General features: G+C 37.3%; 1 protein-coding gene across 1 annotated transcript in view; it reads left to right on the forward strand.

The window, feature by feature from the left end:
• The first annotated feature begins 2,209 nt into the window (after positions 1–2,209).
• LOC128659973 (zinc finger protein 585A-like) overlaps positions 2,210–17,248 on the forward strand; it is a 157,381-nt gene continuing 142,342 nt past the window's right edge. The window contains exons 1-2 of the mRNA XM_053713567.1: positions 2,210–2,715; positions 3,603–4,802. Coding sequence (XP_053569542.1) covers positions 2,697–2,715; positions 3,603–4,802 — 1,219 coding nt within the window. The 5' untranslated portion in view covers positions 2,210–2,696. The remainder of the gene's footprint in view (positions 2,716–3,602; positions 4,803–17,248) is intronic.

Raw genomic sequence — 17,248 nt, forward strand, 5'->3', positions numbered from 1 at the left:
TTATTGTGAACAGAAAAAAGAAAGGGGAGAAAAGCTCACAGAAGACGCTGCAATTATTTCGATTGATACACAGAAAGCGTTCGATACGCTACTCTGGGATCATATGCTGACAACTATTAATAAGTTTGGTATCTGGGGTAAATTCTCCCATATTATTGCCTTACTTTACTCTAATCCAGGGGCGAGTCTAAGTGTTAACTCCCTAACCTCAGAACAATTTAGGCTCCAGCGAGGAACGAGACAAGGATGTCCGCTATCCCCGTTGCTTTTTAATCTAGCGCTAGAGCCTCTGGCAATATTGTTTAGACAAGAACTGCTAGGGATAAATATCGAAGGACACAGAATAACTCAAGCCATATATGCCGATGATCTGCTTATCTTTGCTCAAAATCTCCAATATAATCTGCCTATAATTATGGAAGCTTTAGAATCTTTCCAGGCTTTTTCCGGCTTTGCAATTAATAAAGAAAAATCGGAACTTATGTGGCTTATTAAACTAAAAAGTTCTCCAGAAATCCCTTTTAAAGTAACCAAAGATCACATTACATATCTAGGGATAAAATTTGCATCTAACTCTAAGAGTTGGTATAAGTTAAATTTTGTACCAGCTATCGCATCACTCCAGGCAGATTTAGAAAGATGGAAGAACCTGCCCCTATCTCTTATGGGTCGAATACATTTAATAAAAATGATTTCTCTCCCCAAATTTTTATACATTTTTCAGGCCCTCCCACTCCTATTACTGAGGAAAGACTGTCAGTTAATCAATAAACTAATATCGCAATTTATTTGGTGCAAAAAAAAATCGAGGATAGCGTTGAAACGTTTGAGTGCCAGGAAAGAGGCTGCAGGCATGGCTCTTCCCGATTTTGAGATGTATAATATAGCTTCCAATCTAAAATTTGTTTGGGACTGGTTTTCTGAGAAAGGACATTTCTCCTTGCTTGAAATTGAAGGAGCCCTAGTAGCACCTTATGCCCTTAAAGCATTAACACACATGCCCTTAAAACTAATTCCTATAGAAACAAGGGGGATGCTTATTATAGACCAACCAATACGGGCCTGGCGTCAATTCTGTGCTAAAATTGGGATAAGCCATCGAGGTTCAGCTTTCCTCTCAATTAAAGGTAACCCTGAATTCGAGGTAGGCTATGACTCAGCTAGATTTAATGCCTGGTCAGATCTAGGGATCAACTACATCGCACAGCTACTCAAAAAAGAAGATAATTTGATTAAAACTTTTAATGAATGTAAATCTGAATTTAACATACCAAATCGCCTATTCTTTTCTTACTTACAATTACGTCACTATGCTGATCAGTGTAGGGAAATAGAGGCAATAGAATGGGACAATGATATATTAAGGCAGATAACTATTATGTTTCAAGCAGGAAATTATTCTATCACGCACTCTTATTATGCTCTACTCACCTCTCAAGAACAAAGCAATAAAAGATATTTGGAACTTAAATGGGACATAGCAGGTGACAACTTACAAGATTCAGATTTATTTAAGAACTCTGGAGATAGGGTAGCAAAGGCAATGAGAGGGGAATATTTTAAAGAACAACAGTTAAAGATCTGGTATCAATGTTATTATACACCCAGTTGGCAGGCTCGGTGGGATAAAAAACATGAGAATATAGTTTGTAGTAAGTGCAAGTACCTTGCAGCAGATATGTTCCATCTTTTCTGGTCCTGTCCTGTAATTCAAAGATTTTGGGGGAAAATCTCATTTTGGGTCACTAAAATCTTAAATCAACACTTTCAAGTAAGTAAGCATGCAGTCTTTTTCCTAGCAAACCAGGAAGAAGTTGGTCCTAGCCATTTATTAATAAATACAATGATACTGCTCGGTAGGAAACTGGTATTAAAATATTGGCAGTCTAATAAAGAACCCAAATTTTCTGAATTTAAAAATGGGATAACATACCAAATGTTTCTAGAACAAGCCTCAGTACAGGCACAGATAGATAATAATATCAGGCTCTTTTTAAACAAATGGGGGATTTTTATTAAATCTTTGGATCAGGAAACCCAAAAATTGATCTTGCAGCCATTTAAGAACTCTCTTTTCTTATTGGAAGCTAATCTTAGAGGTGAGTGGCTGCTTGCGTGAAAGATTATGGTGGAAACTGGTAGGGGAGAGGGGGGGGGGTTGTGTGCCCCTTTTTTTTTTTTTTTTTTTTTTTCTCTCTTCTTCTTTTCTTTTTCTTCTTTTCTTTCTCTTCTTTGTGTGTGTGTTAGATAGGATCTAGAGTATATAGCATTAATGGAGATCATAGCTTTGGTAGGGTTTTTATGCATTAAGAAAAATTGCCAGGTCAGAGCCGTCTTTTTCTTTTCTCGAGTGGTTAGGTGAATATCTCCACCCACTTAAGGTGCCTTTTTATTTCTAAGCGAGATTGTATTCTGTTTTGTATTAACGTTTATTTTTGGAAGTATTTTGTCATCTGCTTTTTTTGTTGGAATCACCTATTGTTAACTGTTTATTTTCTTGGCAAAATAAAAAGATATATAAAAAAAAAAAAAAAAAAGAGGTTAAGCAGAACCATTATTTATTATTATTTGTCTAAACCATTTAATATACTTTTTACAGACACGGCCAGAGCACTGAGAGATATCAGGTATTGATGTAACTGGAGTGAATAAGGGAACCTTCTTCCTGAGCACCGACATTGGAGTCTGATATCAGCATGCACTCATATGTGTTAGGTGAGTAAAATAGATATTATGCTGACTTTAATTACTGGGAAAATAGAATAGATCACTCAGTTAACAAATATAAACTATTATATTTATATCTGCATCTTTTAATTACATTTGTGCCAGTGATGTTATAAAGAAGGAGCAACCCCCATTTTGCTGAGGAACAGGATAATAAATACTACTCCCCCTTCTGTCCTTTTAGACAGATAATGTCTAACAACTGCCTAACCTCATCCCAAGACCTAGTTCATTACTCAGAACTCCAACAACTCCACCTTCCCCTCCCCTGACCTCGCTCATGGAACACCCACAACTCACCCAGTGTTTCCCTCCCTAGAACCACCACTGATTTGTGTGCTTATTTTTACAGTGAGTATTATTAAACTAATAAAGTTTTTGTCTGTTTATATAAATAGAAGAACCACAGCAGAAAGCTAAAGATTATCATTAGGTCACTGCTTCTTAACTCTCAAAACATCTCACACTGATTATTAGTCAGTGATGATTAAGACATGTTCTCACCCAACTGGTTGTGCATGAGCCAGGCATCACTGTATGTGCATTTGCTTGTGCAATGTTAAAGGAGGATGGTGGATGCCACTTCTCTTGCCCAGAATACAGATGTACTTGTTCCCTGGCTGAGAACATTATCCACACGCACCTTGTTTATTGCGGTCCTATAACTTGTTGTCATCAGTAATTTAGGTTACTATGATGTAGTAATGTTTACATTGTATGTCATCCTTTTTAATTTGTGATTTATAGGTAAATAAATTTAAAAATACAAAACGGAAGACATTTTTGAGTATAAAAAAATTGTTTTTTTATTGAGATGGATTTTATTATAAATGAATGAAGTCTTATTTTTCTTTATTCCATTTCTTTTTATGTAGACAAACACGTCAATAGTTCATATCCATCCTTCACTACAGCAAGCATCAGAATGATACCGCAAACTCCAATAGTCTTACACACTAATGACTATTCACAAACATTGGGGATATCACAGCAGATATTTAAAGGAGATAGTGAATTGGCAGGAACTGGAAAGCAATCACTATGTACAGAGAGTAATTTAGTCATCAAACAAGAGGACAACATTTATGACTTATCTAGTGAAATTATTATCCCTGAGGATAAACCACACATATTTACTTTGTTTTCAAAGCCTATTAAAGAAGAGAAAAGTCTACAGTCTAGCCAAATAATTCATACAAAGGAACAACCTTTCCAAAGTACAGAATGTGAGAAAAGCTTTAGATGGAAGTCTCATCTACTAGAACATCACAAAATTCACACAGGTGAGAAACCACACACGTGTACAGAGTGCGGCAAATGTTTTACACGAATAAATCATCTGAAAAGTCATAAAAATATTCACACAGGAGAAAATCCTTTCACATGTACAGAGTGTGGAAAACATTTTACGCAAAAGAGTGATCTGAAAAAGCATGAAAGGATTCACACAGGGGAAACGCCGTTCACATGTACAGAGTGTGGAAAAAGTTTTACACGAATGGATTATCTGAAAAGTCATGAAAAGATTCACACAGGGGAAAAGCCTTTCACATGTACAGAGTGTGGAAAACATTTTACGCAAAAGAGTGATCTGAAAAAGCATGAAAAGATTCACACAGGGGAAATGCCGTTCACATGTACAGAGTGTGGAAAAAGTTTTACACGAATGGATTGTCTGAAAAGTCATGAAAAGATTCACACAGGGGAAAAGCCTTTCACATGTACAGAGTGTGGAAAAAGCTTTGCAGAAAAGAGTAGTCTGAAAACTCATGAAAGGATTCACACAGGAGAAAAGCCTTTCACATGTACAGAGTGTGGAAAAAGTTTTACAAAAAAGAGTAATCTGAAAACTCATGAAAGGATTCACACAGGAGAAAAGCCGTTCACATGTACGGAGTGTGGGAAAAGTTTTACACAAATTAGTAATCTGGAAATGCATGAAAGGATTCACACAGGGGAAAAGCCTTTCACATGTACAGAGTGTGGAAAAAGTTTTACACGAATCAATCATCTGAAAACTCATGAAAGGATTCACACAGGAGAAAAGCCGTTCACATGTATAGAGTGTGGAAAAAGTTTTACAGAAAAGAGAAATCTGAAAAAGCATGAAACGATTCACAAGGGAAGAAACCTTTCACATGTTTAGAAAGTGGAAAAAAGGTTTTTATTGAAATCCGGTACCACAAAACACCAAATATTTACACACAAACTTTATATACACAGTGTACAAACCTTTTTACAATTATTCTAAAGAGGACAAACTCTCTAAATAGAAGCACCAAAAGGATGATATTGTAAATAATACTTTCTAATTCCCAGTTATAAAAGTTCCCAGTTATAAAAGCCCCAGATTTAAAGTGCTCCTGTACACCTCAATTTCTCTTATATAAATGTGATATAATCCACATTTCCACATAGAATACCAGAGGAATTACTGAGGGGAAATTGATTTTATTTCATGAGACACAATATCAGTAACCGGTACATACGTGATCATAATTAGTTTAATTTAATTGGCTACTATAACTAAAGGGGACATTATATGTCTGATAAACCCTTTGTATCAAGAGCACAAGTGTTAGGTATATTTATACCATTGTGTGCATATATCATGTAATGCTGCTTTTTACTATATAATGATATGCAATGTTTTTTCATGCAAATTACAAGTGATTGTAATCCAGACCAATATTTTGTCTTTTTTTATAATTAAAAACACACAGAATAATTAGGAAAACATCATGAGTTTCCAATTTACTTCTATTATCTAATTTGCTTTGTTCTTTTAGTATCCTTTGCTATAGAGTAAACCTAGGAGGCTGATATTATATGAGCTTTGGGGCGTGCACGTGTATTTAGCACTCTGTCCAGCAGTGTTTGTAACTATGTGTAACAGCTATAAATGTTCTTGCAAACTCTGCTGTCTGAAGATATGTGCACGTTCCTGAGTTCACCTAGGATTACTTTTTAACAAAGTATACTAAGAGAACTAAGCACAATCGATAATAAATGAAAATTGAAAAGTTGTTTGAAACGTCATGTCCTATCCAATCCATTTAAGTTAAATTTTGACTTTACTGTCCCTTTAACAGTACATAAAACAATATTAAATTAACCCCCAATCTTCACCAACCCAGATTAATAATCACCACAAGACTTTATACACAGACATTTTCTGTTACTTAAATTGATAGGAAATTACACTTTCATGATTCAGATAGAATGTGTAATTTTATGATACTTTTTAATTTCCCTTCTGTTATCAAACGTATGTACTACTGGGAGCTGACTGGTGGCTACACACATGTGCCTCTTGTCATTGGCTCACCAGATATGCTCAGCTAGCTCCCAGTAGTTAATTGCTGCTCTATAGCTGACTTTGTAGGAGTTAAAGGGACAGTCTACACCTTGGTCATCTTAAAGTCTTACCTTAGATTAAGCTGCAAATAGTCTCCTGCAACTTTTCTATGTCAGGCAGCAGGAACAGTAAAAAAAGTTATTTAAAATGAATAATGTAGGGATCCGGGGGGAGGAGACTGGTGCAGGACACGCTGTGTGCACACTCTCTCTAAACTCCTGTACTAGCCACTGGCGGCTAATTTCGCGCCGACCTTATTGTCCTGGGCGGCTAAAACAACCTAAGGGTAACTGGACCCCGGCTCCATAACGGTGCAACCACAATGCACCGTGTTCTAAGCTTGGTCACTTCAGACTTATTTCCCTGCATTCGAATACACGGAACAGAAACGCAGGCAGACTCCCTCCACCCCTCCCACCGGTGCTGCGTGAGGAGGTGGAAGGGAAATCTGCTGAGGCTGACGTCTATTCTAAGGATACCTAGACCCGGCTAAAGACCACAGACCAGGTACCTTGTTTCAGACCTTTGGTCTAGTCCTGGTATAAGGAAACACTCTGCTTCGCCCCAAACTATCTCTAAATCTTACCTGCCTCCCTCCGGTATAGAAGAAACAGCCAACTTGTTGCTCCCCAGCTTCACAGAGGAAGCGCGATAAAGTGAACAACAGGACGCCGACTGGTGACGTCGGCTGTCTGGCGCCGGACCATCCGACACAGCAAGGAAGTGACTGCCGAGTCGCATACTCCACACACCGCTGCTGCTTGTGGAATCTCGGCGGCCCCTTGCCTGGAAAACTTCGCTGAAACTAACCAGAGAGGGAGGTGCAGCTTGTACTCTCAAACGGACTTGAGGGGAACAAACATTCAAAACATCCGATGGAAGCTAACTCACCAAAACTACAGGTTCTGTTTTTTGTCATTTCACAGAGCTGTATGACATAAGGTACTTTCTTTTTCGTTTGGGGTGTAAGCTACCGGGCTACCTGGAGACCTTACACAAGCATTTGACAAACTGCTTCTAACCTGGATAAACTTTCTTTTAGACCCAAAAGCAAAGACAGCTGTAAAGAGGGCTGCAAAGTATATCTCCCAGCCTGGGGGTCTGTGCCTTCTTTTACTTATCTAATTTACAAGAAAGTCAGACGGATAAAGGAGAACTGTACAAACTTTACTATCTGCATAAGCTACTAACCTCCTTACTTGCTTCTTTTTGCCTGACTTATTCTTTTTTCTTGCTTTGACCATGCTACAGAACTTTTAAAGGGAAAAAGGAAAAAAAAGAGGGGCCTGAGATATCAGAGCAATTTATTCTATATACCTCAGCATACTAATATCATGTTGCTTGCTTTGTTTTCCTGCATTATAGGCATACCAAAAATTCCCTGACTTAAAAGGAAACAATGGCTGTAGTCTAGTTTTTTCCTTAAACCTGATGAAGTAAGGAACTGAAAAACTAATACATGCATATTGTTATAAGATATTAAGATCATGCCTTATCTTGTTGGTAATTTAACATCTTATTTTTCAGGAAACACTAATAAGTTTGATGTAATACTAGAAATAATTGGGTTACTGGTAAACAGAAATATACTCTGCTAATGAACACCTCTATGTAAGGTTTGGATAAGCATATATCTGTAACAATAACTGCCCATTTGCTCCCAGAGTATCAGTAAAGGTTTAATTTGAAGGACTACCTGTTTCAATAAGATAAAACTCCTAGCTGAATCTAATGTTAAATATGCCAATACATACATGATATTGTAAGATATTAAGTTTTGGCTCCAACCTGCTGTAAACCTAACACTTGCTTATTTCTCCTCAGAAAATTTTAACATGTCCGACTTTTTACAGTAATAACAGAGGTATTAGGAAATAGAAATATACTGCATTAGTGAACACCCCCAAGAAAGCCTGGGATAAGTGTATGTCAGTAAACATAATTGCTATTATTCCTTGAACATTGGCAAAAGGTTTTTTTTTTGTTTTTTTTTACCGCTTCAATAGGATAAATTACTCAGTTGAATTTAAAGTTTAAAACACAGCTCCCCCTGAACACATCCCTATCCTTTGTTCAAGGAACACAATATTTTCTCACGTTAGTTTAGTGGTGCATGTAATATTTTTGAGTCATTTTTAAGGCATAGATACAAAACCTCCATTATATTGAGCATTCTAAAAAATCGTATGTACACCATATAAGCACACATACAATTGGTTGCTCCCATTTGTAAGAAGGCAAGAAAGGGAAAATTAATATAAGATTTGGGGAATCAGTAATTCAGCAGTTTAAATAACAATTCCCACACGTTGCTACATAACCTGTCTGCCTTGTTAAATAATTTCTTACACACAAATTTGTGATATAAACTTTGGCAATTAGAATATCTTGCTTTTTCTTGTATATAAAATTCTTTTTTAGGGTATCAAAAAAAAAAGAAAAAAAAGCTATGCTATAAAATCTGCCCTACAAACCTATAAACCCAAATTAAAAATATCCTTGTTTTGTTTGAAATTGATAAGTAAAAATTGTTAAGAGGTCGCTTTGATACAATCCTGCCATTGCCTGATTGAACAGTTCGTACTAAATCACTCCAACACCTCACGTCCCTAGTGGATCACTATTTTAGTTTCTGATTTTCTTTTTTGCATGTACACAGTCACTGTTGGTATTCACACAATACGTCTATATTGTACCCTGCTTTACAGGTCAACAATATAGAGTTCATTTTTTCTTAAATCTCACCCCTCCCTCTCTCACTCCTTCCCCCTTTTTTTTTTTCCCCCTATAACACACCACAATAACCCACTCCCCACAATATCACAATATATCTTTTCACACTAATATAATCATGCCCACATCTAGACCCCTCGGTCCATAATTCACAATCTGTTATTCACCCACTCACACAATCTCCCTACACAGCTTCACCTGTCCTATGGAAAGATTTTTAAACACCTCTCCCAGAATTACCTCTCCAAGCATGGCAGGCAGGCATAAAGACAAAAAAACGAAAGGAGTCCCAGAAAATGTTACAGACATTACTACACCTATCACTAACTCTGCTATAGAGACCTTAAATATTCAAAGCCTGGTCTCTAATATATCAGAAGCATTAACTCCCAAATTTGAAACTTTGAGATCTGAAATAAAACAGGATATAGCACAACTTTCTCAGGAGATTAGGCAATTTTCAAACAGACTACAGGAGGCAGAGCAGAGGGTCTCAGACCTAGAGGATCTCACCATTACACATAGTTCTAGTCTAGAGAAAACCAACTCCAAAATTCAAAAACTTATGTTAAAGGTTGAGGACCTCGAAAACAGATCTCGCAGGAACAATATAAGAATTATAGGAATACCTGAGGATAAAAAATACGAAGATCTTTCTTTGTTTGTTTCGCAGACCCTAACACAAATGTTGGAAATGCCTTCCTTTCATATAATAATAGAAAGGGCTCACAGAATAGGCCCTTCTCAGACTGACAACAAAATAAGTAACAGGCCCAGACCAGTAATTGTGCGTTTTTTAAACTACCTTGATAAAATTAATATACTCCAACAATTTAAAAAAAAACAACCAATCAGTTTAGATGGTGCCAAAATTCTCTTGTTCCAGGACTTCTCAGCCGAGACAGCTTCTAGAAGAAGAGAATTGGCTCCAATATGCACAAAAATGATACAAAAAGGATATAAAGCGACACTACTATACCCACACAAACTTAGAATAATGGTCAGGGACAAGATTTATTTCTTCGAAAATGCTCATGAAGCTGAAAATTTTTTTTTTGAAATGGAATCCACAGCCAATGAATAGACAGACAGTTACAAATAGATAACAACTAGGTTAAAAGACCTCCATTAAAATAGGCATGGGTCTTTTTAATATAAAGCAGTCCTCAGAAGTGGACCACTATTTGACCAAGCACTCATCAGGGGAGATTTCCCCGATGTGTATTGAATTGAGATACCGTAAGGTTTTAAATAAATATTTAGAACAATTTTTTTCTTTTTTTTTTTTTTTCTCTCCCCCCCCCCCCCCTTTTCCCTTTTTTTTTTTTTTTTTTTTTTTTGTTGTGTTTTGCTGTGTCGGGTTGTTCTCCTCCCTCCGCCCGCCCCCACCCTCGCCTCCTGCTACAACTGCTCCGTCATGTTAATAGATGACTAAAAAATTAGACAAAGTTAAATTAATATCATGGAACATAGGCGGTATTTCGACCCCCATCAAAAGGAAAGCAATTGTATCTCACTTAAGGAAGATGCAGGCAGACCTCGCATTCCTGCAAGAAACACACTTAAATATAGATGAAATTAAAAAAATGAAAGGCTCCTGGGTAAAAGAGGTTGTTGCCTCTCCCAGTCTTGGGAGAAAGAGAGGGGTAGCCATACTGATTGGAAAAAGATTAAAACATGAACTAATCCACTCAGAAAGGGACCCTGGGGGGAGATTTGTGATGGTAAAAATTAAAATTCAAGATCAACTGTTCACTCTTTGTAATATATATGCACCCAACACACTAGATTACGAGTTTTGGGATATGCTGCAATCTAAAATCTTAACCTATTCAGAAGGTTATGTGGTAATAGGAGGCGACTTCAATATGGCGCCACAATCTCCTTTAGATAGGCTTCGGCAGACTAATAAACAAGCAAAACAAAAAAGAGACAATCTTGAAACAAAAATATTTAAAACTTTAACTCAGAATCTAGCTGTTAAAGACATCTGGAGGATTCAAAACCCCGATGTCCGAGAATATACTTGCCTATCTAGGGTTCATAAAACTCTATCCAGAATAGATCTCTTCCTAATTGATGATAGATTATGCACAATGAAAACCACTGCAGGAATAACTCCCATAACTTTATCGGATCACTCCCCTATTTTCTTAGAACTACAGCTCAATCGGTTCACAAACTCCTCTACAAGATTTAGATTCCCATATTACTTGGTTAATGATTCTAAATTTAAGAAATATTTCATCAATAAATTCAAGGAATACCTTCATTTTAATTGCGAGTTTGTTGATCGCCCGGAAATATTCTGGGGAGCTGCCAAAGCAGTCCTCAGAGGGGAAATAACAGCTTATGTTGTTATGATATCAAAAAAATTGAAAAAGAGAGAGAAAGAGGCCACAAACTCTGTGATCAATGCATACAACCGCTATCTGTTGCAGAATACTTCTTTTCATTGGGCTAAGTACATAAAAGCAAAGAGTGAAAGAGATGCCGTGGCATTATTATTGGAAACACAGAAAGAACTGAGGTTTCAGGCCAAGCTTTACCGGTTTGGCAATAAATCCGGCAAATTATTAGCCAAGTTAGCCAAAGATGATAACAAGCCCCCCATGATCGAAATAATTCTTCATCAAGGGGAGTCATTGCTGAAAACAGAAGATATCCTCGAGGCCTTTACAGAGTATTACAGCGATTTGTATTCTGCAAAAACTGCAGATAAATCTCAGTCGGAACAATTTTGGGGCCAGGTAAACTGTCCTTCAATTACAACAGAAATGAACTCTATCTTGAATAGCCCGATTTCTAATGAGGAAGTGAGTAAAACGATATTTGAGTCAGCAATGAATAAAGCAGCAGGACCAGATGGCCTTCCTAATGAGGTATACAAGATCTTAACTTTAGAGATAGCCCCGTATTTATGCAAAACATATAATGAATTCTTTATTGATGGAAATACTATACCAGCTGGCTTCTCAGCCTCTTTTACAACTTTGCTTTTGAAGGGAGGTAAGGATCCCAATAATAAGGAATCTTACCGACCGATAGCCCTCTTGAATTCAGATTATAAATTCCTCGCTTCAATTTTGGCACGTAGGCTTCAAGGCGCTCTCCCACATATCATTCACAAGGATCAAGCAGGATTCATCCATGGCCGCAACTCAGCATCTAAAATTAGGGAGGTTCTACTGATGACCGAATTTTTTCAAACTAGAGAGAGAGGGAAAGAGGACAAAAAGGATTATGCAATAGTCGCCATCGATGCGGCTAAGGCGTTTGATTCAGTTTACTTTAGTCACCTGTTTACCTCCTTAGCTAAATTTGGGTTCAGAGATAATTTTGTTAATTTCATCCACAACTTATACATATGTCCATCCACCAGACTGATAGTGAATAATTCATTATCTTCAGATATCGCAATTGAAAGGGGAACGCGTCAGGGGTGCCCCCTGTCCCCTCTTCTCTTCGATATTGCCATAGAGTCTTTGGCAATTAAGATCCGACAGAGCATTGAGGGTATTAATATGGGCGAACATATAATGAAAGCTGCACTTTATGCGGATGATATCCTTCTTTACATTTCAAATACAAAATTGAATGTACCCAAACTACTTAGCATTATCCAACAATTCGGTTCTTTCTCCGGGTATATGGTCAATACCTCCAAATCGGAATTATTCTGGTTGAATAAAAATAGTGATTCAATTAAAGACAGTCCGTTTAAAGAGGTTTATGAATCATTCAAATACCTTGGTATCATCATACCAGTAAGATTCACTGAGCTGTACAAACTTAATATAACACCTACATTAACAATGATTTGTGAGAGACTGAAAGCTTGGCAAAGCTTACCCATCTCTTTATCTGGGAGAATAGCCTTATATAAAATGATTCTTCTCCCGAAACTTTTGTATATATTACAAAATACCCCATTAATATTATATGGAAAAGACATTAGGCTGCTCAATAGGGCAGTTGGAAAATTCCTGTGGCAGGGGAAAAAGGCAAGAATTTCTCTAACAAAATTAACTTTGGCAAAGGAATGTGGGGGTTTAGCCTTGCCAGATATTCGGCAGTATAATATGGCCTTTCTTGTACGAACAGTATCAGACTGGATTCTCCTTAAAGACTACGTTACAAATATCTCATTAGAAGCAAATATCTGTCACCCATATTTTCTTACTGGTCTGGTTCACTGTCCACCCAAACTATTACCTCCTGAAATTAAAAAGCTTAAAAGTATCTTGAATCCGATCAAAGCCTGGTGGAAAATAGGGAAGGCTCTAAGATTGGATTGCGGCGTATCCCAATACTTACCAATAAAAGGAAATCCTAGATTCCAACCTGGTCTGGAAATGGCCATATTTGACAGATGGTCCCACCTAGGACTGGTAAAAGTTAAGCAAATCTTTGAAAACGACTCAAGTGTTATAAAAACATTTGAGCAATTGAAAAATGAATTCAACTTATTACACAAAGAATTTTTTGCATACTTGCAACTTAGACACTACGGTTCTAAGATTACTAGGAACACAGATTGGTCATGGACCCTTGGAGAATTGGAGAAGTGGCTAAACTTGATAAAAGCTGGATGTATGTCAATCACTCCTTGTTCTGCACTCCTTAATACCAATAAAGGAATTCCCCTATTGGAACACATAGCTACGACATGGTCTAGGTTAATCTCATCTGAATTAATAGAGCCAAACAGTGTACGGAGGTCAATAGAGCGAGTCTCTCGTGCTACTCTCTCAGCTACGTGGAGGGAAGCACATCTTAAAATCTTACATAGAACTTACTTTACTCCAGCTCTAGGTAATAAAATACACAACTCGGAATTTAGGGTCTGTCCAAAGTGCTCCCTTGTCGCAGCAGATCTGGTCCATATGCTATGGAATTGCCCGAAAATACGCCAATTTTGGCACAAAGTTGAGTTTTGGCTCAATAAAAATTTGATGGCTGCCCCTCTGGCACTCACTTTAACACAGATTATTTTTTGTGTTCAATTGAAAGCACGACAACAACCCCAGGAAAAATTAATTATTCTCACAATCTTAGCTGCCAGGTACTTGATTCTTAAGAATTGGAAGGGTTCTAAGATTCCCTCAATCCCTGAGGTAAAAAATTGTTTGAAAAAACAATGCATGATTGAGCAAAGAGATACCAATATTGATAATGAGGGAGACATAAAAAAATTCTTTCTGAAATGGTCAGCTTTTATCAAAGGCTATCCAATCAACGAAATAGAAATGATAATTTTCCCATTTAGGAACTCAGAACTGGTGTTGCTAAATCTGTGGTAGGCGAGGGTGGTGGGGGCGGAGGTTGGGGGGGGCACTGATTAAATATATGATTCAAGTTGTTTTTTTCCCTTCCCCCCTTCCCCCTTTTTTTGTTTTGTTTTGTTTTGTTTTGTTGTGAGGATGAGGGGAGAAGAAGGGGAAGATAAATTAAGGTAGGAAGAAAAAGGAGGTTTAAAATCAATCAAATAGGTTAATAAGTGTAATCAATGTAGCATGGTAATATGAGGCATTATTTATTCAATGTGGTATGTAAGTTATTTTCTTTTTTTTCTATGATGTAATAGACCAAAGAGACCTGTATCAAGATTGTTATTGCCATGTTTTCGATTTAATGTTTTCATTTGTTTGCTTTACATTTTGTACCATCTATTGTACCAAACCTCAATAAAAAAAAAAAAAAAATGAATAATGTAATGGCTGCCAAGATCAGCCCACTGATGACATCATGATCTGGGTTGCATCTAGACACTCTGCTGAATAGCATCAGTCTGTTAAATCCAACTAGTGAGCCTTTTGTGATTGGATGCCATATATCAGTGGACTGAGCTTGGCAGCCATTTCAAAGTGGCCAGAAACAATGTTTATTTTAAAATAATTTGTTTTACTGTTTTTGCTGCATGATAAAGAAAAGGTGCAGGAGGCCAGGGTCAGCTCCAGAATGAATGAAATTGGGGGCTTTTTTTTTCTCATGATGGTGCACCCCTTAATCACCATCATCCAAAACCTTTAAACTCGTTCTAAAACCCTGTCCCCTAAACAGCCATGCACCCCAATCCCCCCAATGCAATTAACCCCTTTGTTTGCAATAGCAGTGAGGATGCTAGGTTTTCATGTACTGGTAATTTTGTAGATTAGATTTAGCTATACCTGTTTTGCAATAACTAATGGATGAGAGGGCGCTAAAGAGCTGGGTATACTTAACACACCTAATTGATTAAGATTATATCAAAACTAAGAATAAATCAAATACGGTAAATTTTATCAATCATTTACTAGTGGGAATAATCCCTAATTTGTGCAATACATAAATTCATAAAACAATGTATGAAAACATTTTCAGACACATAAAATATTGGACACGATATCTTTAACTTTTACTATTGGAATACCACCCTGATATAAAAAATATATATTTGTAATAAGCGCTTAAAAATAGAATTGATTAAATGCTTAAATCCTTAAAATCAATTAATTTATTCCTGAATATAATGGACAGTCTCTGTGGTCCTTATAAATCTTCAACAGATGAAATCCCTTTTGGTTGTATGGTATATTACATACGAGACTTATCTCCGTAATTAAAATCAATATACTGGGTAAAAAACGACAAATTGTTCCTTATTTAGGATACTTTGTATCTTTGCTTGGTTATATATGTAACTTTAACTCACAGATAGTTGCAGCGGCTGTATCCAAATGTCGCTGTAATGTCTCTAAGAAACTGTGGTCCTTTATCACAACACGCTCCTTGCGTGTGGGCCGCTTTGTGTGCTGCAGCTCCTATTCTCTGGCACAGGATTCACCACTCCCTCCGTGGGGAGGTGACCGGCAAAGGTACGCCGCTCCCTGCGTGTGAGTACCTGACGGGCTGTTGTCTTTTGCTTCCAATGCTCACAGCTCCCTGCTTGTGACAGACAGTCTGGATCTTAGTAAGTGCAATCCTTGAGGTTTTGGTTCTGGTAACAGGCAACTTCTACTTGTATGTGTATGTGGGCTTTATCATGATCTTGATAAAGCCCACATACACGGGTGAAACGCGTAGAAGTTGCCTGTTACCAGAACCAAACCCACTAGGTACCTAGTATTTGCCCGCGCGTATTAACGCTAAGAGCGGGTGCCCATTCCACCTCAAGGATTGCACTTACTAAGATCCAGACTGTCTGTCACAAGCAGGGAGCTGTGAGCATTGGAAGCAAAAGACAACAGCCCATCAGGTACTCACACGCAGGGAGCGGCGTACCTTTGCCGGTCACCTCCCCACGGAGGGAGTGGTGAATCCTGTGCCAGAGAATAGGAGCTGCAGCACACAAAGCGGCCCACACGCAAGGAGCGTGTTGTGATAAAGGACCACAGTTTCTTAGAGACATTACAGCGACATTTGGATACAGCCGCTGCAACTATCTGTGAGTTAAAGTTACATATATAACCAAGCAAAGATACAAAGTATCCTAAATAAGGAACAATTTGTCGTTTTTTACCCAGTATATTGATTTTAATTACGGAGATAAGTCTCGTATGTAATATACCATACAACCAAAAGGGATTTCATCTGTTGAAGATTTATAAGGACCACAGAGACTGTCCATTATATTCAGGAATAAATTAATTGATTTTAAGGATTTAAGCATTTAATCAATTCTATTTTTAAGCGCTTATTACAAATATATATTTTTTATATCAGGGTGGTATTCCAATAGTAAAAGTTAAAGATATCGTGTCCAATATTTTATGTGTCTGAAAATGTTTTCATACATTGTTTTATGAATTTATGTATTGCACAAATTAGGGATTATTCCCACTAGTAAATGATTGATAAAATTTACCGTATTTGATTTATTCTTAGTTTTGATATAATCTTAATCAATTAGGTGTGTTAAGTATACCCAGCTCTTTAGCGCCCTCTCAATCGCCATATTGTTTGTTCCATTTCTATCTTGGGGAGATAGTGGAGAGTGGCTTAGGTATCCTTTTTAGATTTTAAGCGCTGAAATTCCTGTGCTATCTAATAACTAATGGATATCAGGCTACTTACTACAACCTATGTTCTGTGAACCTATAAGAATATGATTGTATCATTTATAAGTCTATAAATGGCTACCGGCTATAAGTCTATAAATCGCTACTCATTTTCTTAAACAATAGACCATGATAAGAATTTGATTGTATCATATAAATATAAGTCTATAAATGGCTACCGGCTTGTATCGACGCCTCAAAAGTGCACTGTGATCTTAGGCCAGGTCATGGATACCGGGCTGCAAGGGTTAAAAGCCTACCCCCCTACAACCTCACCCCTGCTGTTTCTCAGTGGTTTTGGGCTCCTCAGAGCAACCACAATCTCTGGAAGCTTTTGTTTGCTTGTTTTGTGTTCTAAACTTGTTAAGAGAAGAGCTGATCTATGACCGGG

Source organism: Bombina bombina, chromosome 5, assembly GCF_027579735.1.
Source record: "Bombina bombina isolate aBomBom1 chromosome 5, aBomBom1.pri, whole genome shotgun sequence".
NCBI classification, from domain to species: Eukaryota; Metazoa; Chordata; class Amphibia; order Anura; family Bombinatoridae; genus Bombina; species Bombina bombina.